This window comes from Plectropomus leopardus, chromosome 3 (genome assembly GCF_026936395.1).
Source record: "Plectropomus leopardus strain MGB_pleo_1.0 chromosome 3, ASM2693639v1, whole genome shotgun sequence".
NCBI classification, from domain to species: domain Eukaryota; kingdom Metazoa; phylum Chordata; class Actinopteri; order Perciformes; family Serranidae; genus Plectropomus; species Plectropomus leopardus.
In genome coordinates, this window is record NC_142178.1 from 26,730,857 (window position 1) to 26,754,297 (window position 23,441).

At 38.7% G+C, this 23,441-nt stretch overlaps 3 protein-coding genes across 3 annotated transcripts; 2 read left to right on the top strand and 1 right to left on the bottom strand.

Moving 5' to 3' along the window:
• The first annotated feature begins 864 nt into the window (after positions 1–864).
• On the top strand, positions 865–8,983 carry LOC121941618 (solute carrier family 22 member 7-like). Its single transcript, XM_088075974.1, has 11 exons — positions 865–1,123; positions 1,928–2,308; positions 2,400–2,503; positions 3,575–3,729; positions 5,051–5,219; positions 5,336–5,459; positions 5,552–5,661; positions 5,881–6,095; positions 6,643–6,751; positions 8,499–8,705; positions 8,795–8,983. The coding sequence occupies exons 2-11, from the start codon at positions 1,928–1,930 to the stop codon at positions 8,808–8,810; spliced, it is 1,590 nt and encodes a 529-aa protein (XP_087932100.1). The 5' UTR covers positions 865–1,123; the 3' UTR covers positions 8,811–8,983.
• A 222-nt stretch (positions 8,984–9,205) lies between these two features.
• Positions 9,206–13,304, top strand: LOC121941819 (solute carrier family 22 member 7-like). The gene is made up of 9 exons (XM_042484700.2): positions 9,206–9,730; positions 9,860–9,963; positions 10,067–10,221; positions 10,329–10,497; positions 11,026–11,149; positions 11,304–11,413; positions 11,568–11,782; positions 11,936–12,044; positions 12,947–13,304. The coding sequence occupies exons 1-9, from the start codon at positions 9,350–9,352 to the stop codon at positions 13,155–13,157; spliced, it is 1,578 nt and encodes a 525-aa protein (XP_042340634.2). The 5' UTR covers positions 9,206–9,349; the 3' UTR covers positions 13,158–13,304.
• A 151-nt stretch (positions 13,305–13,455) lies between these two features.
• On the bottom strand, positions 13,456–23,374 carry LOC121941818 (ATP-dependent RNA helicase DHX15-like). The gene is made up of 14 exons (XM_042484699.2): positions 23,206–23,374; positions 21,162–21,504; positions 20,851–21,044; positions 20,584–20,743; positions 19,707–19,925; positions 19,436–19,603; positions 19,198–19,284; positions 18,213–18,362; positions 17,972–18,080; positions 17,677–17,868; positions 15,478–15,600; positions 14,337–14,527; positions 14,034–14,203; positions 13,456–13,908 (listed from the first exon to the last, which is right to left on the bottom strand). Exons 1-14 carry the CDS (start codon positions 23,268–23,270, stop codon positions 13,791–13,793), a joined length of 2,289 nt encoding a protein of 762 aa, XP_042340633.1. The 5' UTR covers positions 23,271–23,374; the 3' UTR covers positions 13,456–13,790.
• Positions 23,375–23,441: the final 67 nt, after the last annotated feature.

The window sequence follows — 23,441 nt, forward strand, 5'->3', positions numbered from 1 at the left end:
TATGTTTTTCATGACACACTGGGCTATCAGGATATACATGCTGCAGTGATGCAATATGAATGTAGAAATAGTTATATGACTGTTAATAAATATAGGGCCACAATGCTCCTTTCTTGTAATGTCACTTATAAGCAGTGGTAGAATGTAAAAATTATATATTTTCTCAAGTACTGTAGTTAAGGATGAATCTGAGGTAATTTTCTTTTCTTTTCTTTTTTTGGGATGATCATTTTTTTGGGGGGTTTTGGGTGTTAATTCTCATCTTTAATTTTTTTTAAAGATTTGTCTGCATAGTGTACTTTTAACTTTTCATACTTCATGTACATTTTCCTGATAATTTTAAATATTCAACTTTTACTTGTAACAAAGTATTTTCTCAGGGTGGTATTAGAACTTTTACATAAGTAAATGATCTGAATACTTCTTGCAAGCTGAAAAGTATCTGAAAAATTGTTGTTTATATAAATAAAATACGAACAGGCCTTGAAATATTTATAAAAGCTCCAATGACCAACAGTAAAATGAAATAAAGACAAGTCAAAGTTATAAACCATGCAAAAAAATAACCTAAATAAATTGATAGAAATGGACCGTATAATTATGGAGGCCTTCAGTGCATGTCTGTATGTAATACACTGTATTACACTGTAATAAGTACTGCCTATTTCCATGTCGAGAAACCAAATCATTATATCATCAAATGATAATTAACAAATAGGTTATTACACTTTTATAGGGCCTACACGCGTCATTCGGTCGCTGCACAACCAGGACAGATCTACAGACACCGGGATGGGGTGAATGTGATGTTATTGTATGAGTCAAACTGCTCTGAGATCGGCGCTGTCACGCAGTCAGCAACACGGCCTCTGATTCGTTGACAAACTCGACCAAAAACATCTTGCACTCTTGCCGTCCTTTGAGAAAAAGTTTCTGCTCACGACAGCAACTCGTTTCGTTACAAACAAATGCAGAAATAGTTACACAAGCAATTATCTGCTGGGTTTATTCGTTTTTTAAAGTATCTGAAACAGCTGGAGTACAAAGCCACCGAGAGGAATACATTTACACCGGAGCGCTTGTTTGAGAGCCGCAGCTGTCACCGAAGCGGAGGCCGTTTGAAGTAAGTTTTGTTTGTATGTTCGTTTGTTTTTTAAACGTTATAAAATTAAAGTTTGGCAATTGCAACATCGAAAAAATACAGTTCAAACTGTGAATTTAAAAAATCACTGACTGAGCTCAATATGCAAAAAAAAAAAAAAAAAATACAGGAAAATGAGCTTAAAACAAAATAAATGAATAGGTCAGAGGTCTGATCTGAAGTCGATATATGTGTGTTAATTCATTCATGAAGATAATGATCAGTGGACTCGCGTGTCCAGGCTACTGTAAGGTGACGTCAGGTCATTTCAGGTAAAGTGAGCCAGATTAGGTTTTACATCTTCACCTTTTTTAATAGGCCAATTAGCAGCCAATAACATGTTATTGCATTAATACTACAGACGTGCTAAAACAATCATTTTTGATCGGTCTGAGCAAAAAGTAAAAAATGTATATTTTATATATTGCATATTTTTAAACTGTCTCTATAACCTTTGAACTACTTTCTTTTCCTCAGGAAGCTGCAGTTTTTTTCTTCTTCAAAGCAAAGAAGTGTGGTTCTTTGTTAAAGGGCGCCCTGACCTGCATTGACTTTGGTGTTCTTGGGTCATAACCTAATTATATCTGTCTAATGCACATTATGTCATTGTCTGTTCAATGCAGTTACACAATCTCGTAGCTGTCCATTAACCAAAAGTCTGAGTATGCAAAGAGGCTCACTTTCAAACAAACATCTTGTGTCCTTTGTGTTTATCATGAATTCTACTTTTTCTTGTCTAGAAAATAATTCCTTTCATTATTTTTTCTTTGCTTTCTTATCTTGAAGATGAAGTTTGAGGATGTGCTGGCAGAGGTGGGCAGCTTTGGGAGGTTCCAGTTAATGACAATCTTCTTGATGGTAATTCCTCGTTTGACTTTGGCTCTTCACTTTCTGCTCAATAATTTTATTGCGGTAATTCCCTCTCACCACTGCAACATCAGTTCTCTGGATGATGGAGGTATTTTTAGGAATTTATCCCAGGCCGAGAGACTTGTTGTTGGTCTTCCAGTCCAAAAGGATGGGACTCCAAATTCCTGTCAGATGTTTGCAGAGCCTCAGTATCATCTGCTGCGTAATTCCTCCAGCATGGCTGAACTACCCACAGTGCCGTGTCAGAATGGATGGGTGTATGATAACACCACTTTCAAGTCTACACTGGCCACAGAGGTGAATCTTATTTCCATTTACAAAGTGATAAAAATCTCAAATAAGCCTCTTTAGGCACTTCTTTTCTGATTCTTATCTGTTTCTCCTATAGTGGGATCTGGTTTGCGATAAAAGAAGAGTTAACAAAGCCACCGCCACTATCTTCTTCATGGGTGTTATGTTTGGAGCTGCAGTATTTGGCAATCTTAGTGACAGGTGACTTTAACTTTTAAAGTGATCACACTGCCACCTTGCGGTTTTACTTGGTTTCATGTTTTTTTAAACAGCAGGATGTGAAATAATATTTTTCTACAGTATAACACAGTTTTTAGCTTGCATTGGTCTCAGTGCTGTTATTTGTTATTAGCCAGGTTTCAATTGTGCATAAGAGAGTTATGAAAGCTATAACATCAACTAAATGCAAAATTAATAAAGGAAATCTGTCACTTCTTCAGTGGTAGAGAGTCAAAGTTAAATACTTGACTGTTGGCTGGTTTTGCTGTCAATGGTAACTTGACCCGTTTCTAGCCCAATTGTAACCTTTAGATTATTAAAGGTTACAATCATCATCCACTTTTTATGCAGGAACAGTATTACTGGCACTTAAAAGTCAGAACTTTATGCATTTGAAAAAAAAAAGATGTTTTCAAAGTAAAATGTCATCATTCATTCCTCTGAAGTATTCAAGATATTTTTAAGATTTTTTTTTTAATACACAGACCCCATCACCAAAAAACAGCCCAGCTGCTCTTCCCTAAGACACTGCCATCATAGAGAGCATACTCATCTTATCCATAACACACACGCGTGCAAAAAGCTGCAGTGAATGAGCAAGAATTTTTTTTATGATCATTGGTTACCCCTCCATCAGTCGAATCATTGTATCACACATGCATAATCGAAAGAGCAAAAAAAAAAAGAAAAAAATCCCCACTGACCCCCTCACCCTGCTCAACACCACCTCCAGCTCCTGTCCAGTAAATCATCCTGTTTCAGACACAGCTTTTTCCCCATTGCAATAAGGACTCTGAACACTTTCACCAACCCTGACAGTCGTACTGCAGAAAAAACACTTGTCAGTTCTGCATACTGTCTTAATTTGTCTTGACTAATGTGATGTGATATTAATTTTGTCTGTTTGACGTATATGACACCGCTATCTATTGAGCTTACTCACCATGCACTACTGATTGCAAGCTCTTTGGCTGTGTATACCTTAATAAATGATTGAGTCGCTGATTTTACCTGACAGACAGGGTATTAATCTATAATCAATCTGTCTCACAGGTTTGGCAGAAAAAGAGCCCTTTTGGTCTCCTACACATTAACCACCATCTTTGGATTTGGAAGTGCCTTCTCATATAATTTCACCTTGTTTGCTGTCATGAGGTTCCTCACTGGATTTGGAATTGCTGGAGTCAACATAATCACCATCGTCCTTTGAAAGTTTTACTTTATAGTATTTTGTTGTCTTTTCAAATCAAATGAATGAACAGAAAAATCATACAAGACAGAGCAGACACGTTGCACAAATTAGTAAGGACAAGTTTTTTTTTGATTGAACACAGCAAGGAAGAAACCTTTGACTTACAAAGTTAAATGAAAATTATGTGATTTCAGCTTTATTTCTTTAAAACAGTGATTTAAAATGGGTCTAGGTCTGAATATGGCTTTAATCAAACCAATTCAACAAAACCATATATAGGAATGACCTGCTGCACTCAAAGTATAAATCATAGACTCTATAAAGAAATGGATGCAGCAAATGTGACATTACCCATTTGTCTGTAGAATACTGTTTTGCATTTTGGCCATTGCCATAGGGCAATGGTAACTGTTACCTTTAAGGTAAGCCCAAAATAACCCAGCGCCAAGAAGTACCAAAACATCTCCAATCGAACAGTACCAGGTTCCATTAGCACATAAAAATGCTAAGGCATCAGTGCAGAAAGGTGAATCCACAATTCATGTTAATGTTATTTTGGCGAGTGAACAACTGAATGTACTTACCAGAGTAAATGAACAGCTGACTCTTTGGAGCAACATTTCCCAAACCTCTCCTCAAGTACCACTTGCTGCATGTTTTAGATCTCTCTCTGCTGCGACAGAGCTGAATTAAATGAACATGTTATCAAGCAGCTTCAGGAGTTCATAACGAGAAGATCATTTGAATCAGCTGTGTTGGAGCAGGGAGAGGTCTAAAACAAGTGGTATTCAAGGAGAGGTTTGGGAAACTCTGCTTTTGTTTTTGTTAGTACAACTGAATTCTGAAAAAAATAAATTTTTAGGCAACCAAAATGCTATAATTATTATTCATAAACTTAAAACACACTGTGATAGGGTCCAGTTCCAAAACAAAAACCCAAACAACACCCAAAAAGAAGTTCACTGCTATTTAAAGTTATACGGTGGTGGTCGCCAAGCCCTAAAACATACCATGCTTTATCATCTACTTTTTACTCTACCATAACTTACAAAATGAACATCATGCTGCATTGAAAAAGACTTAAACTAATTAGAAAAATGTGAGTGAGGAGTCAGGTCACAATCAGACTTATTTTTGCATCTAGTGGAGTCGCCTCCTGCTGGTTATTACAAGGAATGCAGGTTTAAGGCACTTAGGCATTGGCTTAACTTTCAGACCTGGAGGATTACGTCTACTTCTTTCATCAATTCTACCAACTCACCCAAGTCTACCCAAAACAATCTATTATCCTACATGATAATATTCAGATTTGATTTATTGGTCATTATTCATTGCAGGTATTGAATGGGTGGACATCAAGCATCGAACTGCAGTGGGCATTTTAATAAGCATGGACTGGACCGTTTCTACAGTTCTGCTAGTTCTTTTGGCCTATTTTGTGAATGACTGGAGGTACCTGACTGCCACAGCAACTGCTCCACTTTTGCTAGCAATTGTTACCTGGTGGTAAGGATAAAGTACTAATACAGCTTCAAGATGAAACAAGCAATTTCCTGTCTTAAAAATCAATATGTTACTAATTTTTTGAAAAGGTGTCCTTAATTAAATATTTTTTTCCACAGGTGGGTCCCTGAGTCTGCCAGATGGCTGATAAGCAATAGAAAGGTGAACAGTGCTCATTTTTACCTGAGCAAGTGTGCAAAAATCAACGGCAGAGAGCAGGTCATGGCTGATCTAAAACCTGAGGTACAAAGTTTATATGATCTATCTTTTTTTAAGTCACTGATATTAAATGTGGCTCTGTTATCTAGCAAATGGTGTTCTTTTTCACCTTCCAGGTACTGTCCAAAGCGGTACCAATAGATAACCAAAGCAAAAAATATTCTTATTTGGACCTCGTGAAGACCCCAGAAATGAGGAGGCTGACTCTTCTTACCGGCGTTTTGTGGTAAATAACGCTATTTTTGGCATTTAATGGTCTAAACATTAATATCTTCCTTCTAAAGCCTTAAAGCATGCACAATGTATGATCTAAAGCATGATGTTTACTCTACATTTACCTATGATTTGAGAAACAGATGAAAGTTAAATCACAGAATTGTAGGTTAGGATATTTTAACCCTAATTAAATAAGCACAGGTTTAATTTGCTCCTCTTCTGTTCATAGGTTCGGAGTGTCTTGTGTCTATTATGGAATCAGCTTAAATGTTGCTGGATTTGGTGTAAACATTTATCTCACACAGTTCATCTTTGGCATGATTGAAATTCCTGCAAAGACTTTCATCTTTTTCACCTTGCAAAAACTAAGCCGAAGGTTGAACCAGGCTGGAACGCTTGGCCTGACTGGACTGTGTTTATTCTGCAACATGTTTGTCCCACGAGGTAAATGATCAATTTATATTTGAATATCTTTGAATGTATAGGGATGTTGTGTAGCTATTACTACAACAACTTTAACAACAAAAATCCAATTAAAATAACTCTGTTATTAATTAAGGAATGTCTTAAAAAGGCATCAACTAATCATGTTCTGAATTTTCATATTGTTTATCTGTCGCACCATGGGCGGGTATAGGCCTTAAAGCTATGATCTTTTAAATTGTGTCTAACTGTGTATTTGTATCTATAATTTAGTGTTTAATTAGTGTAAAATCTGGCGTAATAGTGTCGAAGTAAGTATAGTAGTATAGTATATTCTGGGTCTAATAGCAGAGGAATTTTATGTGTTCTAATTACAGCATAATGTAGGTAAATACTGTCTAATAAGGTTAAAATTGTGTTCATTTACATCAAATAGAGTATGTTACTTATAGTTTTGGTCTAATTTTATACAAAGTACAAAGTATATCTTATTAGTGTACTGTAGATTATATTTGACCATACATTTCTCTGTGTTTAAAAGAAGCTGGGGTTATTGGGGTTTTTTCAGATATGACAATCTATCGCACAACTGTCGGAACTTTGGGAAAGATGTCCGCAGAGGGAGCTTTTACAATTGTAGTTTTGTACACATCAGAGCTCTACCCTACAGTAATGAGGTTAGTGAAATACCTCATACTAAGTTTTTCTTTCGATCCATCCACTCTTTGCCTTTTATGTGAATGCAAATCATAGTTGCAACGATTAAGCAACATAGCCATAATGTCCTTTCTCACAGTCATGTCCTCAAGCTCCTTCTAAGGGATCCCAAGGTGTTACCAGGTCACCTGGGATTTAAAATCTGTCAAGCTGGGTTTGAGACTGCCTTTAGGTCTCCTTTCAGTAGAATGTGCCCAACATAACACCACCAAGGCATCTAAACAAATCCTTTTAGCTCAGAGGACAGTGGTTCTGCTCCAAGCTAAATAAAGTTCTTCACCCTTTCTCTAAGGGAGCATAGTCATCTTGTGAGGGAAACCCATTTCATCTACTTTCATCAGATGATCTCATTCTTTTAGTCTCCACCTAAAGTAATGACCCTAAGCGATGGTTGGAATGTAAACTGACTCATGACCCGTAAATTGAGAGCTGCACCCTCAGGCTTAGCTCTATTTTCCACACAAGTCCTTCACAGGAAAGTGGAATGGATGAAATAGGACTAGGGTCTGACCAGCAACTGAAAATCAGGGACTTTTGTGCCCACATCTTTGCAAAGGCCCAACAGAGTGCAGGACTCTGGTGGGACGCTGGGAGGTGGACACTTGTGTCTGTTATTTTGGGAGTAGTTAAAGTTGATGGACAATGTTTGATGATGTCAGTTATTTACTGTTATTAACATCATGTTGTCTGCCCAGAGAATTCACTATTGTTTTTGCTGCTGTTTGCAGTCCTCCTGATGTGAAATCAATCATGAACTAAAGGACTGCACTACTGTTTTGATGTTTTGTTCTTGTGTAACAGAACAATCATTTTGTTGTACAACCCTGTGATGTGCAATGACAATAAATAACTGAATCTCCAACATCCATATTACTGCTTCCACTGCACCAAACTGTCAACTGATTACCTACTCTATCTTTCCCTTGTGATCAAGGCCACAAGATACTTGAACTCTTTCACTTGGGACATTGATTCCCAACCTCCAACCCAAAGACAGCAGTCCAGCATGGTCTAGCAAGGTACAATAGCCTTAGATTTTTGGGGTGTTGACTCTCATGACAACTTCTTCTCCACAATGCAACAAATATTCATCACACTGGAAGTCACAGTCAGATGAGGCCAGCAGAACAACATCATTCAAAAAAAGCAGACGTTCAACCCCGAGTTGACCCTAATGGACACTATTCACCCCTCCTGTGCATCGTGAGGTTCTGTACGTGAAAATCTAAGTTGGTGACCAGGCACAACCGTGATGAAGGTTAGCCTGCACTAATGTGCTTGAATTGGAAACAGCCCTCACTTCTGTTATGAAATGACTGAATGGCTAAAAGTCCTGCAGAGTGGATTTCATGACCACAGACATCAGGGCAATGGGCCTGTAGTAATTTAATCCTGTGTTGGAGGTTTTGTTGGGGGACTGGGATGATTGTGGAGCTTTTGAAGCAGGAGGGGACTTCATACAGCTCTGGTGTTGTGGATTTGTGTGAAGATTGGGGGCCAGCAGGTCAACACAGACTAACCTGAGAGAAGCTGCTTTGCTACAAATTTGCCATTTCATAGGGGTTCTTAAATTGCTCTTTCATATTAATTCAGCAAAGTTACTGAAAAAGTAACTCAGTGCCCCCCCTCTAGGAACACGCCCCTTATTTTTAGTAATTGACATGCTTTCTAACCTGTAGTCTGAAATATTTTATTTTTGTTACACAGGCAGAGCGGATTGGGTTACAGCTCCTTTGTGGCCCTCATAGGTGTGTCTCTGTCCCCTCTGATTATGGTTCTTGAAGACGTGTGGCTGTATCTACCAAGTACTGTTTTCACCTTCCTGGCCTTTGCTGCTGCTCTGTCAGCGTGTTTACTTTCAGAGACCCAAAATGTTAATCTACCAGAAACCATTGAAGATGTGGAACAGACAAGGTACTGACCCTTATTTTGAACAGTATTTTTAAGTTTTGAGCTGTCATAACGAAATGCACTTAAAGATGATACTTTTTTGTTTGTTTCAGAGGCCGATTAGTCTGAACATCTGAGGAGACTTCTGCTGTTTAATTGTTTTCTTTATGGCAATGTATAGCTTCCAAGCTGGATGATCATTGATTGCAACATGTTTAAATAACAAAACTGAAACCACCCCAATCTGTCTTACTTAAGCAAAATTTGCATACAATATGCTGTTTATTAACAAATGCGATCCATTTTACACTATTGCTGATTTATGCTTTTTATGCTATAGTGCAATAAAGAGATATTGAAAAGCAATAAAATGATGGCTCATTTAACCACATAATACAAGGTAGATGAGTATCCCACTTTAACTATTACCAAAAATGTGTATATTGCTTTACACTCAGACAGACAAAAGTTATTTTAATGGTTATCCAGGTAAAATATTCACTCACTTCAACCATAAACCACAACACCTGGGTTGAGGAAATGCCAAAGGTTACTTTGTCAAAGTCTTAGAGTCAGGGTTGCTGCTCTGCTTCTTTTTAGTGTGGATGCAGGGGCATATGAGGATTGTTTTCTCAGCTTCAGAGGATTTTGCACAGTGAAAGGCCACAATGAAGTTTGAGAATGTTCTAGCTGATATTAATGGATTTGGAAGATTTCAGATAATGATCATTGTCATCAGCTTCATTGGCCGTTTTACAATGCCCTGCCACTTCATGCTAAACAACTTCATAGCGGCTGTTCCCTCTCACCACTGCGACATCAGCTCTCTGGATGATGGAGGTATTTTTAGGAATTTATCCCTGGCAGAGAGGCTAGTTGTTAGTATTCCAGTCCAGGAGGATGGGACTCCAAATTCCTGTCAGATGTTCACAGAGCCTCAGTATCATCTACTGCTCAACTCCTCCAACATGACTGACATACCAACAGTGCCGTGCCAGAATGGATGGGTGTATGATAACACCACCTTCAAGTCTACACTGACCTCACAGGTGACATTTATTTGTTGTTGTTTGTAAAACAATGTGAAATGTACTTGTTCGCGATTACAAAGACATTTTAGGGAGAAGTCACCCATGTCCTCAAACTACAGAGTAACCCTCTTTCTTTCTTTGTACAAGTGGGACCTGGTGTGTGACAGAAGAGGGAAAAACAAAGCAACCGCTACGATTTTCTTTATTGGAGTAATGTTTGGAGCCGTGACCTTTGGAAGTCTGAGTGACAGGTATTGCAGCTTGGCTACTTGACATTCAGCTTATTACTTTAATTATCTAATATTTCAACCAATCAGAAACATTTAAGTTTGGAGTCTTTCTGACTTTCCATAGGTTTGGCCGTAGGATCATGCTGCTGGTGTCGTATGTCTCTGGAATGCTTTTTGCTGTTGCAAGTGCTTTCTCTACATCCTATGTGATGTTCGCAGTGCTGAGGTTCTTCACTGGGTTTTGCATCACAGGCATCATCATTGTCTCTACAGTCCTCAGTAATAATACATTTTAATTTCTGTATACCCTGTCATGTTGAGTTGATCTCTGAGCAAATGTAGATCTATAGAATATAAAACACGATTTAAAGTGTTGTTCCTTGCAGGTGTGGAGTGGGTGGACATCGAGCACAGGAAGTTGGTTGGAGTGATTGACAGTTTATCCTGGACATTTGGCAACACAATATTTGCTGCTATTGCCTACTTTGTGACTGACTGGAGGTGGCTAATTGTTAGTGTCACCTCACCTGTAACCTTGGCCATCATCACCTGGAGGTATGACTCAAAAGCCCAAAGATAAACATTGGGATGAAAAAACTATAATTTGCACACTTGTGTTTTGCAAACACTTACAAATGTCATTAGACAATGTTTCAACTATCAAGGTTTCCTCTCTTAAAGTTTAACTGTGGCTTAAGACCAAATGTGCAACGTGCAGCAAATAAAACATGAGCTCACAGCTTCGTCTGGTTCCCAGGCTAGAGGACACTGGCTTTTGACAATGATCAAGGATGCTTGGAATAAAAAAAAGGAGATATCTCAGGTTTGATGTTGTTTAATCATCACAAGTCTGACAAAGTTATAGCCTTGCAACGTTAAATTGGTGGCCTACTCTAACACTAGTATGCAGACTTCTTCTGTTTTGCCTTTTTATGCTACTTTTGTGCTGCGTCCAAATCCAACTAGATACATAGGTTAGGTCCATATTATTCATCAAATTTGTTTTTAATGCAAATAGCAATGAACCTAATAACCATGTTTTACATCGGGAGTAAAAGAAAACATCTTTACCTTCAACATTAGGTGGATGCCAGAGTCAGCAAGATGGCTCATTGCAAATGGAAAGCTGGAGCAAGCTCAGATGTATCTGAGAAAATGTGCCAAGATGAACCAAAGGGAGGACTTGGGTCACAATCTTAAGACAGAGGTTAGCGTATACCATCTGATGGTTAATCAAGAGAACTGACAAAAAAATCTTACAGATTACATCTAGTTTGTGTTGTCTAATACACAATTCGTTTTTAATAATTTACATTTTCATCACATGGTTTAGAGAATAATGCTGCTTTGCATTCTTTCAGACACTATCCGCTATTGTTGTGACAGAAAAAAGAGATCGTCACTACTCGTACCTTGATCTGATACGAACACCAAAAATGAGGAAACTGGCTCTTCGTACTGGTTTACTATGGTCTGTATTTCCACTGCTATTGTGCTTAATTACCTTAAAGTTGCCAAATATCTTATGTTTGGGCCTAACAGTCAGCTTTACATTTTAAAAAATCCAGGTGAATAATTTTGATTATTTCTAAATGGACTATATATTTTGATTTCTCTTCCTTTAGGTTTTGTGTGGCAAATACATTTTATGGCATCAGCTTCAACATCACTGGCTTTGGGCTCAATATCTACCTCACTCAGTTTAGCTACGCTTTAATTGAGGTCCCAGCCAAGGTATCAGTTTACTACTTACTGGATAAAATAGGCAGGCGACCCACTGAGGTGGGAACTCTGCTGATGGCTGGCATCTGTCTGGGAATCAACATTTTCATACCTAAAGGTAGGCATTTGTTGATATCCATAGACTTACATCTAAGGTTTAGACTTCAGTAGGGGTTACAGTCATTATACTCAAAAACAATAGTATTTTATAATAAAAATCAACATTTGAAGCAATAAAAGCCATCCCTCAGTTACTTTGTTTTGTTTTCAGATATGTCTGTTGTCAGAACGGTGGTGGCTGTCGTTGGAAAAGGGTTTTCTTCAGCATCCTTTGCAACGGTTGTGCTCTACAGTTCTGAGCTCTATCCCACTGTAGTAAGGTAACTATGCATGCCTCCTTTTCATATATTTCTTATCAGTCTAATAAAAAAGCCTGTCACATATTCAGATTTGTTACATACAGAAATATGTCAGCTACAACATTCAAAGCACTGACAAGTATTGAGAGAATAACATTGATTATCATGTTACAATGCAATGTTTTGCATGGAAACTTGTGGTCCTGGCATTACCATCTAGCCAAGTACACCCTTTTATGGTGACAACATTCCCCGTGGCAGTGGCCCCTCAAACAGGACAATGTGTCATGTCACACTGCAAAAACTGCTCAGGAATGAGCCGAGACAAATTTCCCACATCCCAATCTCATTGAGCACCCGCAGGACATGCTGGTAGCTAAGAGGTCCCGTGCCAATGTCTGTAAAGGTTATAGTCAAGTCTGATTCATGGTTGTGCAAGGACACAGGACCTTGGGGGTATCCTGTTGTGTCTAGAACCAAGGTGTTGGCGGTGGATCTTTTGAGCCCTGTGGGTCGCAAGGTGGAGAACTAGTGCGTCCCAGGGATTTTCAGTTGGATTGGGATCTGTGAAATTTGGATGCCCAGTTGATGCTTTGACCTATTTGACACATTCCTGAGCAGTTTTTGTGGTGTAGTGCATTATCCTGCTGTGGGCCCTTGCCATTGGGGAATGCTTGGTCTGCAACGTTGTCTGATGTTTGTCAAATGACAAACCACTTGAATGCCAGAACCCAAAGCTGTCATAAGAACATTGCATTGTAATAAGATGATCAATGTTATTCACTTCTCTGTCAATGGATTTAAATTGATGGCTGATTGGTTTATATCAACACTGCCAGACAATGAAAATATCTTTTTTTTACGTTAAACTCATACAATTATAATTTAGAGCCCTAAAGTTAGTGTACTCTGTGTTTTTTTAGGCAGAATGGTATGGGTTACAACTCCTTCATGGCTCGACTTGGTGTAGCTATGGCTCCCTTGATTCTCTTACTGGATGATGTGTGGAAGCACCTGCCACAGGTCGTCCTGTGCTCTGCAGCTGCACTGGGGGGACTTGTGGCTAGCACTCTTTCAGAGACACGCAACCGGTGCCTGCCAGAGACCATAGAGGATATTGAACAGCAGTGGTAGTTAACAGTTACTGATGTGGATTTTTAATCATGTGGGAAAAAAAAGTAATAACAGTACAGTCTGTATTGGATTAATTCATTTTCAATTCATAATTTAAGTGACTATATTTTGAAATTGAACTCTGTGCTCTTTATATAAAACTTATATTAGCATTTTTTACAGTAAAGAAAAACTTAATTAAGGTGGTATAAGGCAGTGATTCCCAAACTTTTTTGATTCATTCATTTGAGTCAAGCGCAAAACAACTCCACACTATTTTTGCTGTAACAAGCTTCACTAATTAATATGAACACAGAAATTAAGTCAAAGCTCCTTTATTAAAGAAACAAAGCAAGCACAATTTTTTTAAAGACTCAGCAATCCCCTAAAGGAAAGTCAACCACATCTAAATGACATGTTTCTGATATTCCTTTTGAAAATCTTTATAACCAGGTCTAATATTTGCTGCTGATATTTCATCTGACATAACACTTAGTTACAGAATTAACATTGATGGGAAAAAGAAACGAAACAAAAAGCAAACAAAATATAAAAATCAAAAATGCCAAATTTTAAACATTAAGATACAATGATACAGAAAGATCTAAAACTAAAGTATGCAGTTGTGTTTCCAGGACACTTCTTGGCTATTGTTTAGTACTGGGAATACTCCTTGCTCTCTAGTTTGGCAATGATTCGCTCCAGCTGTCTTTTAGCTTCACATTGTGGGAAGTTACTCATTTCATAGTACTGCGGTGCAATCTTCACCAGCCTGTAACAGAAGAAAGAAGGCAATGAGCAAGTCTGTCATGCACAATCATGCACAGTCAAAGTTCAATTTGTATGTATCTTGTATAAAAGCTGTGTTAGTAAAAGTTTTAATCTTGGCACACGTACCACTCTGGTTTGATGTCTGTGCAAGTGCGGATGTAGTTTTTGGTGGTGAGGACAAATTCATTGTAGAGCACCCACTCTGGTTTGTGGTCCAGGACTGTAGATGGGTGCAGTTGGACCACTTGGTTGTCTTTGACTGTGAGGTAATGACCTGTGCGCTCCAAATGGGCCACCTGCAGGGTAACAAAACAAAAAGTATTCATTAACAGATAAATCTAGACTTCTCCTGTTAAAATATCACAAAAGATATCATTACATGAATGTCTTACCAAAGAACTATCCAAACATTTCATAATCTGTACTCACCTGCATGAAGAAGCCGGTGCAGAGCGCTCGGCGGATGTTCGTGTAGTAATCTCTGCTGGTGAACTCTGTGCTCCTGCGCGGCAGGTTAAAGCGGTCCATGATCCTGGACAGCTGCTGCCGCACGTTGTCAGCAGACATCAAAGAGCGGTAGTTGACAAAGTTGTCATAGCACCACTGGTTAGACTCGTGGTCTGAAAAAAGTACAACAGGGATTTAGACATTTGGTTGAGTGTCAGGCAAAAAAATTAAAGCTGCACTCATCAATATTTTTCATACAAACAATAAATCAAATGACTGTTTGTGATGTAAAACAATCACTTTTAATGACAAACCCACTGAGAATTAGCAACCATTTTTGCAACTTCTATCTCAATGAACGGTTGTTGTCCACTGTTTTGATCTCCAGCACCTAAGTTCACTCTAGTAAACATTTAGTTGTGGTGAAAATACTGTTAAACAAGCTGTATGCTACATGTCCAGCAATAAACAGCAGACACACAAAAATACAGGGCTGTACCCAATACAGAATTATGCCAGTAGATAGCCAGAAGATAAAAATGAATACAGAGAAACAAGTAGGTCGTATTTGTAGAGGTAGAATGTAACTAAGTACATTTGCTCAAGTACTGTTCTTCAGTACAAATTTGAGGGATTTTACTTTTATTTCATTTTTTGCCACTTTCTCCTTCTCCTCCACTTGACAGTTTTCCATCCCCTTCTTATCCAGTGAAAACCACCCATCTCTAGATGTGTTGATGTTTCTGATAAACTGAAGGATGAGGTGTTTCTTTGTGTTGGCAAAATTCTCGTACTTCTTAAGCTAAATAAGCTCTTAAAAAAAAACCCTTGGATCAGCTGGAAATTGCATTGTCACCAAGCTTAAAACAGGGCTGTTTTTCTGACTTCTTAAGAAATATGCGGTTCTCACAGGACAGCCACGATGATGATCTTGTAGAATATAAAGCATTACATCTACAGAAATCACACAAATGACCTATTTCGGTTTCAAAATGTCAATTTTTGCCTAAGGGTGACAAGTTTGCACCCTTGAATTTAACATTTTTTTGTTCAAAAGACACAATTCATTTAATAAGTATATTTAAGTCTTGAAACATGTCCCACATGGATCTTGAATACTCACTTTGTTTGAAGGCGTGGTAGACGTTGAGCAGCGTCAAGTGGTCTCCGTCGATATGAGCAAACCTCATCTTGGACTCGTCTGCTGCCTTCTTAGCCTCCGTGGGGCGGACAAAACACTGTGGGACTAAACAAGGTTGGTATGGGCCCCAACAAAGCCGCCCATAGGGATGAGTCAAATATTCACAGAAAAATGGAGCAAAGCCTATGATGCTAGGGCACTCGACACTGCGTTGGGACAGGGCAGGACCACAAGCTCTATCAAAGGGGACTGCAGTCTTTTCTCATGGTCATTCCCAACTGTAATGGCTATTAGCTCGTAGAGAGGGGGTCATTTAACCACATCTGTAAAACAAGAGTTTTCACACAACTACAGAGTGTTAGGGACATCAGCAAGTGTTTAACTTTTCAAGATTCAGAAATTTAACTTTTGGTAGTACGACAAAATTCTTAGGCCTTTAAGAAAGCACACAATGAAAATACTTAGAGGCTACATACTATAAATATACATAATTGTCAAAATTCACAATGTGATATTTCAATGAAAAGATTCTAAAATGCGATGAATATGAATAAAATATCAAGTGGTGCCTGCCCTATCCACTTGCTTTGGTGATGAAACACAAGTGAAAATACTCCCTCACTATCTAATAAACATCCCAGACCATGGTATTATAGCCACAATAAATTACGACCTAAACTTAAAGTGACACAAAATTAAAGTACAGCTTAAAAATGTAAGTGTCAAGAGTGAAAAATATTCCAACCAAAACTGAATATGCAGATTAAAACAGCTTTTTGATGATGACATACAAGTTTATATTGAGGCTGCATGGCTATAAAAAAAATGACATGCAGATTATGTTATTGAATATCAGCAAGTTCCTCAGGAAGCAGGCAGCTCAGTGTGTCTGCAAAGATACATGCACAAAACTATGTTGAACAGTGCACAAATCGGGTATGTTGTGCTGAGTATTCAGTTTTGGATGCACTGAGCCGCCTGCTTCCTGAGGAACTCCCTGCTGGTCGAAGACGCATTACCCACGCCAACATCAGCTCTACCAGCAGCAGCTGCTGGCATGATGGACCTCTAGAGTTTAGATTTTTTGTCATGTCTGTAGGTGAAACATGACCTTGGCTTTTAGAAAATTTGAACCACAGGAAAACTTGTCTTGTACTATTATCACACAGGCATCTTTTTCACCAAATAATGGTTGAATCAGCTCAATGCCAACATCAACATCCAAACAACTAATGTTTAGCTGGTATAAGGTTAACCCCATATGTAGTACCCATAAAAAACTCATTAATCATGTAATATGTAATATTACCCATATCTTGTCATAAATATGTAATGGCAAATTATACTTTGTTTTAATGTCTGTTAAACACTTTAACTCTTTTTTTAAAAGTGCTTTTTAAATAAAGCTTATAATGGTAAACCTATCACAATACTTTACATTGTGTCTCTAAAACTGCACATCAGGCAGCAGACTCATGACCAAAGTTATTCACCTCTAGATGTATTGATTACTTAATGATGCTATGAAGCTGCCTTGGTCATGAATTTTGAATTTTGTAGCACTACTGTCCAGTGTTGGCACACTGTAATATTTCGCTGGAAATAGTACGAAATTCACAGCGAATTGGTTTGATACTAAGGTTTCAGACATATCAAAAACTTTAAGATGAAATTTGGCATGCAGCCTTTCTCACATCTGACTCTAACTACAATACAACTGTTAACTTGAAATACTGTTGAATATGAACGTAGCTGTTGCCAACTAAAAAAATAGTTCTCATCATTATATCAAAAAATATTACACTGAAACAAAACCTTGTTGCCTTTTCTTTGTTCATTTTCTTAAAATGACAATTTCCTTTTTCTTTTTTACTTCCTGTTTCGGGTTTCTGTTTCTCTATTTTGTCGTATCTGTACATGTCACACAGTGGAGATAACACATCGAGACTTTCATGGGATTCCAAATTTAAAAATACTGAATACCAAATTAGATATACAGATGTGTGTCATTAATAGTTTGTATCCACATGTTTTCAAAAATACTGTGACTACCTAAGTTTAAGTAGGACACTTCTCCCCTCACAAAAAAAAACCTATTAGTGAGTATCAGTAGTGTGTTCAACCCTGAGAGGCTCAGCCTACAGAAGGCAAGGAAGAGGTCAGCCCAGTCCTGGGCATTACCTGACAGCATGGCAGTAATGGAAAGGATCTCGTTAGAGCAGTTGAACTCGCAACTGGCAATGACCATCTTAGCCAGCTGGGGATCCAAAGGAAACTCTGCCATCATGGAGCCCAGCTCCGTCAGATCACCGTCATCATTCAGAGCAGCCAGGTAATTCAGCAGCTCAAGGGCCCTCATCAGTGTCTCCGGAGCTGTAGGAAGAGCGGGAGTAGACACAAATGTCAAAAGGTCGTGCCTGACTGAAGATCAATAAATGTTTTATTATTATTCAGTCTCTAATGCAAACTAACTCACCTGGTGGATCCATGAAGTCAAAGTGCACAAGATCATCAATACCCAGCTTTTTCAGCTGCAGCACCACAGATCCCAAGTTGGATCGAAGAATCTCAGGATAGGTGTTATCCTGAATTGGGGGTGTTTAGAATGTTAAAAAAAACCCAAAACAATTATGAATCATGCATCATGTATAAGTTTTTTCTACTGCCAAATCTCAAAGTGTGAAGAGGAAAAGAAGTCTGTAACTGCTGTCACTTGCCTGCATCTCTGTTTTGTAGGCCTTCTCTGTGTAGAGGCGGAAACATTTCCCTGGACGTGTTCTGCCGGCTCGTCCCGCCCTCTGCTGGGCAGAAGCTTTACTGATGGCTGTGACGAGCAAAGACTCCACTCTGATACGGGGATTATAAACCTGGAAACACATTTGAAAGCATGTTGACATGCAAAACACCCTGCACCAAATTGTACAGTTTTCGTATTTTGAAACAGCTACATTTTAACACTGCAATAGCTTCAAAATTCTTTCAAGTTTAAAATGAGCAACTCCAAAGAACATCTTAAAAACAAATATTTAAACTGTGGAAAATTAAGATTTTCACCGATTCTATATGTCCTTGTCAAAACTGTAAACAATAGTGCAATAAAATAAAGCTAAACGTGAACGCGCATATTTTATGTTCGCAAACACGGTCACTCAGTGATAATAGTTGCAGGGTAACTGTTGCTCCCTGGTTCCTTTGTAGTATGCTGGAGTGTACAGACAGCAGCTTTGTGAGTCATCACTCCTTTATCAACTAAGGCCACATCTTCTTCAAGTTTCATTAATCTATTTTCCATTTTTTAAGCCGAATCAAACTATCTAACACTAAATCACTACGACACACTGCTAACATTAGAACCAACAGTGTCAGTGTTGCCAATGCCCGCCCTCCTCTGCTTCTGATTGGCCAGTAACATTTGTTATGTTAAGCGTGAGAGCTGCTTTCCTCTCATACCATTGGTAGGTGAACTCCTTTGCCTTAATATGTTAAACCGTATCCACAACAGACCTAAGTGGATCGCCCAAAGATTTACACTGGAGATCTGGCACAGTGCCGGACTACTTGAAGCCCAGCATAATAAAACATACGGTATCTGCATTTATACCGATGAATTTTACAGGATTTTCCAAATGTTGATTTAGCATGACATTACAAACAGGATTAAATGCAATAAAAATCTAGAGAGGTGAGTTGTACTTCGCCCACCTTTTGCTTAGCAAATCCAGGATCGATGACAAACACCACACCATCAATTGTCAAAGAGGTCTCAGCAATGTTTGTTGAAACCACAACCTGAGGACAAAGCAAAAGGCTGTCAGTTATCGATAAAAATTGAAAAAATGGGTACAAATAGAAACATAACTCAGACCATCTACTACATAAGATCCATTATTTATCTGATCTTTTAGAGTAAAATCTGTCTGATCTAGGAGTTTAAACGAACCTTTCTTCCTATTGCACCATTGGGCTTTCTTGGAGGAGGAGGCTCAAAGATCCTTTGCTGCTGCTGTGGTGGCAATGTGGAATACAGTGGAATGATTTTGATGTCTCCGACTTCAGGTCCAAGGTCATCTACTTCACGCTTGATCCGTTTGCAGGCCTCATCAATTTCCTGGAAGAAAAAAAAAAGGATTCATCTTTGTGCATTGAGTAAACAGAACATTGCTTCTTTAATGAGTCTACTGGACCAGCAATGCAAGCGCCACAAATCTTACCTCTTGACCTGTGAGAAAGAGGAGGCAGTCGCCTTCATCTTCCTCACACATATGAATCTGGATGACGGTGCGGATCGCTGCCTCAAGATAGTCCCGCTCTGGTTCAGGAGTGTAGAAAATCTCTACAGGGTGAGTACGCCCGGGAATAGTCAGGAGAGGACAGTTGTCAAAGTACACTTGGAACTTTCCGGCATCTAGCGTGGCACTCATCACGATCACCTGTGCATGAAGGAAAAAAGACGCTTTAAATATGTTTTTTACGATTTGCACTTGTTCTCTTTGAGCAACAACTTGTGCCTGTATGTTGCAACATGGTTGCAAATTTCTCCCTGATGTTGGATCATAATGCTGCTTGAACATGTCCAGTTATGAGCCTAATAGGTCACCTTGAACAGTGATGTGAGTCTTTGAGGGACAAAAATTGCATTTTCTGGACTTAACACCTGTGTGTTTTGCAAAATGATTAATTTTCTTGTGAGAACAAGGTAGTGGTGTCCTCCAGGACGGTCATTATCATATGAAACTCTGAAAACGCTGGTGCTCTTAAAGAAAAGGGTCAGCACATGAGGCAAACATTTTATAAACAATAATAAAGTGTTTTCTTGATTCTTGCTCACCCTTTGCACTCTGATGAAGACATTAGTGTTGAAAGTTTTAATACAAGTAGCCATGTTTTAAATAAAGGCAATTCAATTGCATGTGTTCCTGCTCCACACATAAGTGCCTGGAGTTTGCTTTTTCCTCTCATGATTGATTTTGTTACTGACTTCGATTTATTATCTGTTTAGTTAAGCACCTGGTTGTAGCAAAACACAGCATAAACCATGACAGAGGCAAACACATGATTCACAGCTGTATTTAAAAAATTAATTATTACCTTCAGATCTGGTCTTTGACGCACCACCTCCTTGAGTACTCCCATCAGGATATCTGTGGCCAGAGTTCTCTCGTGGGCCTCGTCCAGAATGATCACACCATATCGCTCCAACAGCGGGTCATTCATAGCCTCTCTTAGTAACATACCATCTGTCATGTACCTGAAGAATAACATATAATCTTTGTAATATTGAGATATCCAGGATCAAAAAAATAAAACTAGTTGCTCTGTGCCTTTACAGTGCATTTGCAAACCACAATTACTTACTTGAGTATAGTCTTAGCTGAGCTGCAGTCTTCAAATCGGATGGAGTAGCCGACTTCCTGTCCAAGCATGACGTCCATTTCGTCTGCCACCCTTTGAGCTACACTCATAGCTGCCACTCTCCTGGGCTGAGTACAGGCTACTGCCCGCTTAGGCCCAGGCAAGCCCCTCACCATGTCCACACACCACTGTGGGATCTGGACAAAAAAAAAAAAAAACAAAAGCAAAAATTGCATTAGTTTCAGACAAAATAATACAAGAGGATATCATTCTTAAGCAACACAAGACACTTCTTAAATTGTTGCATTTTTGACCTGTGTTGTCTTCCCAGAGCCAGTTTCTCCAACAAGGACGAAGCTCTGATGACGTGTGATGATATCGCTGAAGCTTTCCTTGTACTCCCATACCGGAAGCTGTAACCTCTTCTTCAGGATCTCGTAGTAGCGCGGCGTGTGCGGCAGGTTGGTGAACGGGTTGATCTGCTGTTGCATAGCCATCTGCTTGATGGGTGCCAGGCATGGTGCAGGCGCCGTGCTGTTAGATGGGACAGTAGCAGGCTTCGAGTCTCTGTCTCGGTCTCTGTCCCTGTCCCGGTCCCTATCTCGGTCCCTGTCCCTGGAGCGGTCCTCACGGTCTCTGTCACGGTCCCGGTCTCTCCTGTCAACATCAGGACAGGGCATTATTAGAAGTATTTACAGTGTAAAGGAATTCATTATGAAGCTATCTTGAGATTTTCTGCTGATAGTGCTGTCAAAACTGCAAAGAATAAATATTAGCTTTGCCCTGCTCGCATCATGTGGGATGAAAAGCAGAGATGGGAAACTTTATCACATATAAGACTTTCAAGCATTCACATCAGATAACTTGAGACTGTTGTATTTATGATTGTAGAATTGCTTGCACAATGATTAAAAATACAGTGCATCCATGACAACATAAGGGAATTATCCATCATTTTTAGGTTGAATTACCTTGAATGGCAGGATTTGTTTGATATTATTAAGAAGCAGGTTGAAAATATCTGCCCTCGTGGTTGCCCAATCATGATTATGACATGGACATTGATGTGAAAAATATTTAAAAGTCGAAGTCTAGTAATTATGGTAAGTCTTATATGACATAACACTGTTAACATTAACCTGCTTTAACTTTCCTGCCTGACAATGGATTTTAGAAGCAGTCAATAATATCTGACAACAATAAATTATTGTTATAACAATAAAGTGGTCAACTTTATACTGTCTGCCTCTACCTGTATTTTATTTTGTTGCCTGTGCAATGCTATTTTTGGGTTATGATTTTGTCAGGGTATTGTAAGTTCTTATTTATTGTAGTTTTTATTTGATCATGCCTCTGTGTTATTTTATCTCCCTGTGAAGCACATTAGTCAACATTTGTTGATTCAAATGCGCTCTATAAATAAATGTGGCTTGACTTGACAATAGTTTTCAGTCTTTTGCAAATGCACATAACAATAAAAACAAATCTAAAATTCTCAAGTTGTCTTTTTAAGGGATTATGACCATCAATAGTGCACTCCATTGTGAAAAACTATTTAAAACAGTCCTGCAATAAATCACACTCTAAGGAAGGTTATAACATTCTAGTTTTCTTAAAAACTCGGTCAGTTTAGAGGTGTTATATAATATTTTGCTAACTCTGACAAGGTTTAACCAAAAATAAGATTAAAATAGCAATAAAATGCAATACAATTAAATAGGCTATCACTCCAAAATAACAATAAACTGAATAAACACATCTTCAGCACCGCTTCAGCTAATACTTGGTAAAACAGGACTGTTGTATAAAATAACATTAGTTTAAGTGAGCTGAACACTAGCTAAAGAAACTGGCGTAAAGTGTCTTAATAAACTGTTTCTCTGTGTAATAAGATCCCTCAAAGTGCCTTAGCATACACGTTTGGGCTCTTATTTTGATCACGTTTAGCATATACAGCATATCTAGCATGTATTTTATTTGTAGCTAAAGTTAATATATTTTCTCCTTTTAAGCTAACTGGCTCAGGCTGTTAGCCACTCGCTAACGCGAAGTGAACGTTGGCCACAAACACACGTGCCTGAACGGTAAAGGTAACGTTTGTTAGCTCCTCTGTAGCTGACCTAACTACGTTGAGTTAATAACACAATAAAGCTAAACGACAAAAATCTTTAAACCTGTATCGGTGAAACACTCGGACGTCGTTAAGCTAAGTTCAGAGGCACAACATTAACAGCTATAGTTATATTGTCCCGGTTCTTCATCCGTGGTGGCTATTAGCCAAATAACCTAGCATCAGCTAACGGTGAGCTAGCACCTAACTGGTTAAAGCAGACATGTTAACTGTGGAGCTTCACCTACCCTTCAGACCTCTTCTTAGAGGAAGAGTAGTCATCCCCCAAATCCAGGCGATGTCTTTTGGACATCTTTAGGGACGAAATTTAGCTTATCTTTGATGTATTAACGCGGACACAATTCTGCCGGGCTACAACTCAAGATTCCTGTGCTTCTGTTTTCTTCTTTTCATTAGTTTTACGGCGGCGGCGCAAATTTACAATACCGCCGCCTGCTGGTCTGGAGTGTGCACTGGTATTACA